This window comes from Oncorhynchus masou, chromosome 9, assembly GCF_036934945.1.
Source record: "Oncorhynchus masou masou isolate Uvic2021 chromosome 9, UVic_Omas_1.1, whole genome shotgun sequence".
Lineage (NCBI taxonomy): Eukaryota > Metazoa > Chordata > Actinopteri > Salmoniformes > Salmonidae > Oncorhynchus > Oncorhynchus masou.
Genome location: NC_088220.1, coordinates 71,313,722 through 71,324,206, shown reverse-complemented (window position 1 = coordinate 71,324,206; position 10,485 = coordinate 71,313,722). Strand labels below are relative to the sequence as shown.

The window sequence follows — 10,485 nt, the reverse complement described above, 5'->3', positions numbered from 1 at the left end:
TTTCCCCGTTCTAAGTTTCCAGTTGTTTTGAACGTGGCAAAAGTCATGCTAGATTGAAAGCATGGCCAATGTTGAATGTTTATCCATTTAAGCTTGGAAAAGAGACCCTTAAACATAGACTTGGACCACACACCCACTCCACTGAATAGCAGGCTAATGGTTGAAGTTAGCCACTGATTCCTTCAAAATCACTCATTGTTGAATTTGAGATTTCCAACTTGTTGTGTAATGTTTATGTCCAATGGCCGATGAGCACCGATACGCTTTATCTGTCATCTATTTTCATAATTTCTCTTCACAAGGATTGAAAAGAATTTGCCAGTAGATTGTCGACTTGATTCATGATGAAGACAGCTTTCTTGCTCGCTAAGATTTTGAAAGTATGATGTTGACATGATCAGTCCAATCAAGATATAACATGATTTCAATTTATTCTCTTGCCAATGACCTTGACCCTTCTTGGATGGGCACTTCTAATGTACACTTCTAATAACATGCAAAACGGGCATAATAATTTTGCTAAACAGGTGGGGCTCCACCTGCCCTGAATGACGGGTCGCCACGGATTGTCGTTGATGCCTTATTGAAAGCCTCTTGTTCAGTGTCAGTGACCGCAGCGCTTAAAATGCAGACGATCTGGAACCCGGCCCATGTTTTTACAGTGCGCTTTCGGTGCAGTTTGTCCCTGCAGAAATTACATACGGAAGTGGTGGTCGTCGTCCATGCTGGTGAAAATAGGCTCTGTTGTTGGTGGTTGCTAACTATGATCTTTGAGTTTACTGTATAAATACCTAGCTGCATTTTACACGCATAGTGTAGTTAAATTCAAGTCCATTATGGCTGGAAGTCGACTTGAAAAATTCGGGACCGTATTCACGCGGTAGGTTCAAATGTCATGTTGCTAATGTTAGCTAGCATAATTTTGTTGTCAAGGTTACTGGAGGATACTATCTAGTTTTGTAGACCCTTTAGAGTTTGCTATCTAGCTAATGTTCGGTAGAAACAATTTTCTTTGATGGTTGATTGACTTTTCTGCAACTTGTAGCCAATGTTATCTAGCCTATGGTTCCGCATAATATAAATGAATGCTAACGTTAGCTAGCTCTTTGCAATTGAGAAATTGAGAGTGCATGGGATGCATTTGCTCTATTGTTTACATTTTTGCAAATTGCTCACTGGTTTCTTTTTCAGAGTTAGAGATCTTATGAGATCTGGAGTTGTCAAACAGTCTGACAAGCCCATTTGGTATGATGTACACAAGACCTTTCCACCCATGAAGGACCCACTTTATGTCAGACCAGTGGCCAAGAGATATGGGAAGAAAGAAGAGGCTGTGCCAGACATCTTCTACAGAGAGGATGAAATCAGAGCGTAAGCTAATTAAACGGTTTGCCTTAAAATTTTTACTGTCATTCAAAAGCTATTAGGAATGGAAATGTCAATTTGTTGATCAACACCAGTCTCTCTTCCAGGAAATTTTATGAGGTGTATGGAACAGGGCCCAGAGCTTTTGATCTCTCCAAATCCAGCTTTGTTTCAACATGCCAAAGGTATGGGCAAATTTTCACAAGTAATCACATTGTTGGTTTGTTAAGTTTTGGGGATTCCACATGTCTGTAATGCTGGATCCGAACTACTGTAATTCATAAGAATAGAATTGCAGTAGTTAGGATCCAGCATTACAGACATGTGGAATCCCAAAACTTTATATACATACACACAGACACACACACACACAAGTACGTATGTTTTTGTTTCTCTTTTTTTTTTTTCCTTTTTGTAGGTTTGTGGAGAAGTACACAGAGGTCGAGAGCAAGGGAGAGCTGGAGAAACAGTCCCTATTTGAGGAGACTGGGAAGGCTCTCCTTGCTGAGGGCTTGGGGTTGAGGAGGAGGGGTATTCCTGTGGTGAGTAGACTGGTCAAATGATACAACTTATTAATTGTAATGCTGGCTGCCCTTTTCCCAAATACTGTATAGACAGATATGTACTAATCACTTACAATCATGGGACCTTCTGTTAAACTGACTGGCTGCACTTTTGCCGCTTGGCCTGCAGGTGGCGTCAGAGACCAGGAATCCAGTGTTGGGCATGAAGCTGACAGACATGCTGGCAGAACAGCAGGCAGATGCACCTGGCGGAACACGGGCACCAGGAAAAGAGAAGCCAACACAAGCACCATTGAATCCACAGTAGGCCTCTGCAGCATGGCTTCAACCACACTCTTCACCGAGATGGAACCAATCATCCACCTCCACTGACTAAAAAGGGGACTTTCAGTATCTGTCCAACACAAGACATACTCCTCAGTCCAGACTTTCTGAACAATGTGGATTAACAAGAAAGACTACTTGTTATGGGTGTGCCTGGGCAGCTTTCACGACCGTCCGTCTTGACTGCAGGGTGGTGTGTAGGAGTCCAAGTTATTGTACATTTTTGGGCTGGAAACTTGTAAGATCGGTGTTCTGCATAAGGCTGTAAATGTATATTGTGTGTGTACATACATGCACTGTACGTCCAACTGGTTACGTTGCAGTCTGTTTTCAGACCATCCCTGTTGATATGATATGATGATCAATTAGCATTGTGAGTGATAGGTAAAGTAACTCTATATTCTAGAATGAGGCCTCTTTTCCTTTTTTCCTCTGCCGCTCATCCTCTGTTATGTTTCCATCACGCTGCAGAACATTCATGCAAGACAAGCAGGCTGTGAGTGAAAGTTGATATTGCATTCTCCATTTGCTGCTGTGACAGTGTAATTCGGTAGTGCCTGCCTGCCTGAGCATCTGGGATGAAATGGAGATATTAATTCCGTATTGCTTCACAGAGAAATACCACTGATCACATAACCACATCAGCCAACTGGAGATGAGAATGTGAGTAAAGAAGCATCACAGGTGCCATATTAAAAGAAATGTAAGGTAACATCTGTGGAAGGTATTCCACCAGATAGGAAAGGTTTGACATCAACACCTATACACTGAATGATTAATAATTAAACTGTACAAAACTATATGTTATGTTAGTGTCTACTGCCACAATTCAAATAAGCACCTCACCAACATCGCATCCTGTTCTGAACATAATCTTGGTATATATGTATTTTTCAATACGTATCTCAAACTACCAGATTAACATTAAACAGTAACCAGTTATTATAACTTCTGCAGGTTACCCTTTCTCTTCTCTCTAATCAGGATAATCATCATTCTTCCTGTTCTCACCAATTGTAGAGGCATTGATCCACTATATGACCTAGCAGCCCTGCAGTTCAACTGCCATTTGAAAATAAATCTAAAGAGGGCTTATTTCTAGAGCCTTGGCTTTGATGTGGAACAGCACTGGTCGGGGTTATTTGCTCTGGAAAAAGCTAGCATCCATGAGCATTTTCACAGTACCACAGTTCCCGCTTCTCTTTCCTCCATCGTCCTTTCAAAAAGATGACCTTGGCGGTGTTTCTCATTATCAGCTGTCTTTCTGTTTATCGAAAGGGAAAACTGTCCGTCTCACAGTCTATTCTGCGCTCGCACAGAGAGGAGAAATGATATCAACACCATAATGGAATGGGTGATTGTCTGCACACAGTCAAAGCGAAAGCAATTCTTTGGTGGATGGATGGCAAGACTGTCTGAGGGCCTAATGAACAGGAGGGAGGGATAGAATTGGGGAGAGATGTAGAGGAGGGAGAGAGTCAAGTTTGGAAGGAGACAAACAATCTTTGTCTGCCGTGTCCACAGGCTGAGGGGAGAAACGGGCACTCAGTGGGGTGTGTTGGCAAAACCTGTGGCTTGACGCAGTCCTTAAAGGTGTTGATTTTGCACTGTTTTCCTTTATCTTATTTTAAGTGTTAAATAATATATACTGAACAAAAATGTAAACTATTTCAAATATTTTACTGTTACAGTTCATAGAAAGAAAGAAATCAATTGAAATAAATTCATTAGGCCCTAATTTATGGATTTCACATGAATGGGCAATGGCCACTTCGGAGCCAGGCCCAGCCAATCAGAATGGGTTTTTCCCCACAAAGGGCTTTTTTACACACAGAAATACTCCTCAGCACCACCACCCCCTCCTCAGATGATCCCGTAGGTGAAGAAACCGGATGTGGAGGTCCTCGGCAGGCGAGGTTGCATGTGGTCTGTGTTTGTAAGGCAGGTTGCATGTACTGCTGAATTCTCTAAAATGATGTTGGAGGCTTACATTTTCTGGCCACAGCTCTGTTGGACATTCCTGCAGTCAGCATGACAATTGCATGCTCCCTCAACTTGAGACATGTGGCATTGTGTTGTGACAAAACTGCACATTTTAGTGGCCTTATATTGTCCCCCAGTACAAGGTGCACCTTTAATGATCATGCTGTTTAATCAGCTTCTTGATATGCCACACCTATCAGGTGGATGAATTATCTTAGGCGAAGGAGAATTGCTCACTAACAGGGATGTAAAAAAAAAATGTTTTGTGCGTTTGAAAGTTTTCTGCATTCTTTTATTTCAGCTCATGAAACATGGGACCGACACTACGTTGCGTTTATATTTTTGTTAAGTATAGCTTCTGTAGAGGGGTGGGTGCGCATGTAGCCTGCTGAATATTCTGACATGCTTTTTGTATGTGTTGCATGTTTGTGTTGGTAAGTTCCAGGTGGAGAAATGTGAAGAGCAATCTTTGTTTTAAGATGGAATTAATACAATGAACTTTACGATGGAGGCCTTTAAAAACTGGAGAAACACTGTCTGCGTAAATGACTTCTTGGCAGCACCCCCAAGATTTCTCTATTTCTTTCAAAGTGTATTTTCAGGCAGGTAATTAACTTTTTTCCTGCCAGACTCCTGGCAAGGATCTCTGGATACAAATGATTCCAATTGAGCATGGGCTGGAATTTAATTGATCAAAATGCCATTCTCTCTGTCACTGGAGTGTGAGCGTGGATAACATTTTACTGCTTCTGGCATAGATTTCTAAAGAAGCACCATTTTTGGGCTGTGGAGGAGAGACTAGATGCCAACAACAGCATTTAAGGGTGAATTCTGTATGTGAAACATGTTTGGGCTGAGTGTGCTGTGTTAGGGCAGTGTTCTGTGTATTTGTATATTCTGTGTATATGTACACCTGGCTGGTTGTCAATATGGTCAGTGATAGAAAATACAACTGAATTAATTAAATATGTAATAAAGTATTTTCTCCTTGAAATGTTGGGTAGCCTAGGTTGTGTAGATCAGTAAAATATATAACTGATTGTGTTCTAATTCTGGTTTGTAAGAGTCTGTACAATGTATATAGTCAATGTACATACTGCACCATAGCCTATATACAATAGAACATTCAATAAGCCATTCAATGTCTGTATTTAACATTTTCCATATTCATAAATGGATCGAAATGGAAATGCCTTTCTCTTCAATTCTTTATCCCACTCTGTCTTTGTCTTCCTGCTCTATGGCAGTGCTGTCACAAAGATATCTAATCTCTTTGGCATTATACAGTCAGTGTCTGAAAGAGCCTTAATTGTTTTTGCCTTTCTATTGCTTACAATAAAGCCAGGCTTGTCAGTCACAGTGGGTGAGGGAGTTTTGATTTTTTTTTTATGTCATGTTTTATTTTTCAATTTGATATCCTGCATACCCAGTAGCCATTATGATGTCCTTATCATACAATCATTTTCCACCTTAAACAGCCTAGCCTATGCTAGGAAAAATCCCTCTTGAGCTTGGATGAAAGTTTTACAGTTTTTCACCTGATGTGTAGTTTTACCTGGAAGTGCTATTTATTTGGGCTGGACAATTAACACTACAACAGTTCATACTCATAATGCATTCATATGTTCATCTTGCATATGAAGGGTATGTAAACATGTAAGAATAGGTGTACAAACATTCAGAATTCAAATCAGCAATCCAATTTCAGTGGTCATCAAATTTAAATGGACTCAGACAGCAAGCGTAATTCATGTACTTTGCTTCTGTTTGTGTACCGACAGATTGACATCTGCATGTACAGAACACACTGGAGCATGTCGGCAGCTCACACTCACTTTTTCTAGGACCAAGAATCAGAGCCCTATACTATGAATGTAGTTTGAAGAGTTAGCAGGTAACTTTGGCTAAACTTGGGATAACCGGTAGCATGAAAGTGGCTCACCTTGTAGCCAGGTACATTTCTATGGCAATGAATCCTTAAGAGCTAACTTGATCCGGGACAGGTTAACTTAAGGCTATCTATACTGAATAAAAATATAAACACAACATGTATAGTGTTGGTCCCTTGTTTCCTGACCCGAAATAAAAGAGCCCAGAAATGTTCCATACTCACAAAAAGCTTATTTCTCTCAAATTTTGTGCACAAATTTGTTTACATCCCTGTTAGTGCTCATATATCCTTTGGCAATATAATTAATCCACCTGACAGGTGTGGTATATCAAGAAGCTGATTAAAAAGTATGACCGTTACAAAGGTGCACCTTGTGCTGGGGACACTAAAAGGCCACTCTAAAATGTACAGTTTTGTCACACAACACAATGCCATAAATGTCTCAACTTTTGAGGGAGCATGCAATTGGCTGGCTGACTGTAGGAATGTCCAACAGAGCTGTTGCCAGATATTTTAATGTTAATTTCTCCACCAGGCTTGTTTTAGAGAATTTGGCAATACGTCCAATCGGCCTCACAACCGCAGACCATGTGTAACCACACCAGCCCAGGACTTCCACATTCGGCTTCTTCACCTGCGGGATCATCTGAGGAGGGGTGGGGGTGCTGAGTATTTCTGTCTGTAATAAAGCCCTTTTGTGGGAAAAAACTCATTCTGATCGGCTGGGCCTAACTCCCCAGTGTGTGGGCCTCTGCCCTCCCAGGTCAACCCATGGCTGTGCCCCTGCCCAGTCATGTGAAATCCATAACTTTGAGCCAAATTTATTTCAATTGACTCATTTCCTTCTATCAACTGTAACTCAGTAACATCTTGGTGTTAGTATTTTTGTTCAGTATATGTTTATCCTGAATTTAGTGTCTGAGCCTTGAGTTGAGGACCAATTAGCCTAAATCAGATTCCCTTCCTCTAGCAAAGATTGCATTATCATCCACTTCTTTTGAGGAAGATAACTTATTACATCCTTAATTAATCAAATATGTTTTGGGTGTTAAAATACATTACACATTTACGTCAGTAAAACTTTAGTATTAATACTATTATTTTATCAATGGGAGTGGGGAAAAAATATTTTGCGCATTGATAACCACACCAAAGTAGTAAAATAAAGACGGCACGTTTAAAAGTCTATTTAATACTAAAGCATACTCAATTTGCAAGATAACTTTTATTTAAATTTGATTTCGGCACAAATTAAAATGTAGCACTGATTTACCCATGCGGATTGATGTTTTAGCATCATCTCAATAACGAGTTCAGCGTTCGACTCGCCACATGCGGCATGCATGTGCAGTTACAATCTTGAAGTGAGATGGGTCCAGCTGCGACATCATCTCTCAGCAATCAGCCCCCAGGAATAGTGGGGGCTAACAGCACCATATAAGGAGAAGTGGGTGTTTCGAAAGGAACCATATAAGGAGAAGTGGGGGTTTCGAAAGGTGCCACTCAAGACATGGTTTGGATTTTCGAACAGTAGTTATGGTAAGAAATTTCATGGATGCAAAGATAACGGTAAGAAATGTCACTAATGCAAAAAAAAAGTAGATTCACTCACTCAAAGTTCTGGGACACTGTGAAGTCTGTGAAGTCCATGGAGAACAAGAGCACCTCCTCCCAGCTGCCCACTGCACTGAGGCTAGGTAACACGGGCACCACCGATAAATCCATGATTATCGAAAACTTCAACAAGCATTTCACAACGGCTGGCCATGCCTTCCGCCTGGGTACTCCAACCTCGGCCAACAGCTCCGCCCCCCCCCGCAGCTCCTCGCCCAAGCCTCTCCAGGTTCTCCTTTACCCAAATCCAGATAGCAGATGTTCTGAAAGAGCTGCAAAACCTGGACCCGTACAAATCAGCTGGGCTTGACAATCTGGACCCTCTATTTCTGAAACTATCCACCGCCATTGTCGCAACCCCTATTACCAGCCTGTTCAACCTCTCTTTCATATCATCTGAGATCCCCAAGGATTGGAAAGCTGCCGCAGTCATCCCCCTCTTCAAAGGGGGAGACACCCTGGACCCAAACTGTTACAGACCTATATCCATCCTGCCCTGCCTATCTAAGGTCTTCGAAAGCCAAGTCAACAAACAGGTCACTGACCATCTCGAATCCCACCGTACCTTCTCCGCTGTGCAATCTGGTTTCCGAGCCGGTCACGGGTGCACCTCAGCCACACTCAAGGTACTAAACGATATCATAACCGCCATCGATAAAAGACAGTACTGTGCAGCCGTCTTCATCGACCTTGCCAAGGCTTTCGACTCTGTCAATCACCATATTCTTATCGGCAGACTCAGTAGCCTCGGTTTTTCGGATGACTGCCTTGCCTGGTTCACCAATTACTTTGCAGACAGAGTTCAGTGTGTCAAATCGGAGGGCATGCTGTCCGGTCCTCTGGCAGTCTCTGTGGGGGTGCCACAGGGTTCAATTCTCGGGCCGACTCTTTTCTCTGTATATATCAATGATGTTGCTCTTGCTGCGGGCGATTCCCTGATCCACCTCTACGCAGACGACACCATTCTATATACTTCCGGCCCGTCCTTGGACACTGTGCTATCTAACCTCCAAACGAGCTTCAATGCCATACAACACTCCTTCCGTGGCCTCCAATTGCTCTTAAACGCTAGTAAAACCAAATGCATGCTTTTCAACCGATCGCTGCCTGCACCCGCATGCCCGACTAGCATCACCACCCTGGATGGTTCCGACCTTGAATATATGGACATCTATAAATACCTAGGTGTCTGGCTAGACTGTAAACTCTCCTTCCAGACTCATATCAAACATCTCCAATCGAAAATCAAATCAAGAGTCGGCTTTCTATTCCGCAACAAAGCCTCCTTCACTCACGCCGCCAAACTTACCCTAGTAAAACTGACTATCCTACCGATCCTCGACTTCGGCGATGTCATCTACAAAATTGCTTCCAACACTCTACTCAGCAAACTGGATGCAGTTTATCACAGTGCCATCTCACTGATCATCTCACTGATCATCCCTAAAGCCAACACCTCATTTGGCCGCCTTTCGTTCCAGTACTCTGCTGCCTGTGACTGGAACGAATTGCAAAAATCTCTGAAGTTGGAGACTTTTATCTCCCTCACCAACTTCAAACATCTGCTATCTGAGCAGCTAACTGATCGCTGCAGCTGTACATAGTCTATTGGTAAATAGCCCACCCATTTTCACCTACCTCATCCCCATACTGTTTTTATTTATTTATTTTTCTGCTCTTTTGCACACCAATATCTCTACCTGTACATGACCATCTGATCATTTATCACTCCAGTGTTAATCTGCAATATTGTAATTATTCGCCTACCTCCTCATGCCTTTTGCACACAATGTATATAGACTCCCCTTTTTTTCTACTGTGTTATTGACTTGTTAATTGTTTACTCCATGTGTAACTCTGTGTTGTCTGTTCACACTGCTATGCTTTATCTTGGCCAGGTCGCAGTTTCAAATGAGAACTTGTTCTCAACTAGCCTACCTGGTTAAATAAAGGTGAAATTAAAAAATTTAAAAATTTAAATAAAATAAAAAACGGTGAAGTTTTTCATAATGTAAATGGTAGATAACATTAGCTGCCATAACTTATAAAAAAGGCATTCATTTTACAATGTATTATTTATTAATACAATTTCAAATAATAATATCATGTCATGGTGGTTCTAGTGTTTTTTTGTATTTTTTAACTAGGCAAGTCATTTAAGAACTTATTCTTAATTCTTATTTACAATGACGGCCTAGGAACAGTGCCCCTTGTTCAGGGGCAGAACAACAGATTTTCACCTTGTCAGCTCGGGAGTCAATCTAGCAACCTTTCGGTTACTGGCCCAACACTCTAACCACCAGGCTACCTGCCGCCCCAGGTTAAAAGACTCCTTACAAGATCCCCACTTCTCCTACGGTTCCTTTCGAAATCCCTACTTCTCCTATGGTTCCTTTTGAAACCCCAATTTCTCCTTATACGGTTCCTTTTGACACCCCTACTTTTCCAGAGGAAAGACTGCTCTGAGAGATGACGTCGCAGCTGGACCCTATTGGCTAGAGTTAGCGGCAAGCTGATGAGCAATATCCGCCATCGTAATAGGCTACGGATGAAGCCTGAGCTGGAATGGGAAACTACCTGGAGCTGGCTAGCGTTAGAAAACCCTGAGTAGATCTAGCTTGCTTCGTAGTATACCCCTCTTGCTGTGTAGACTCCAATGATGAGATATTGATTGGCTGAGAAGTGTCATTGTTGAATAATAACCCAGGGTTATGAGGATTTCACCAACTGTAGAGAGAGAGAGAGAGAGAGAGAGAGAGAGAGAGAGAGAGAGAGAGAGAGATA

At 41.9% G+C, this 10,485-nt stretch overlaps 1 protein-coding gene across 1 annotated transcript; it reads left to right on the top strand.

Annotated features, from left to right (window-relative positions):
- Positions 1 to 697: 697 nt before the first annotated feature.
- Positions 698 to 5,553, top strand: LOC135546575 (small ribosomal subunit protein mS23-like). The gene is made up of 5 exons (XM_064975124.1): positions 698 to 880; positions 1,192 to 1,371; positions 1,473 to 1,550; positions 1,784 to 1,907; positions 2,059 to 5,553. The coding sequence occupies exons 1-5, from the start codon at positions 837 to 839 to the stop codon at positions 2,194 to 2,196; spliced, it is 564 nt and encodes a 187-aa protein (XP_064831196.1). The 5' UTR covers positions 698 to 836; the 3' UTR covers positions 2,197 to 5,553.
- The last annotated feature ends 4,932 nt before the right edge of the window (positions 5,554 to 10,485 follow it).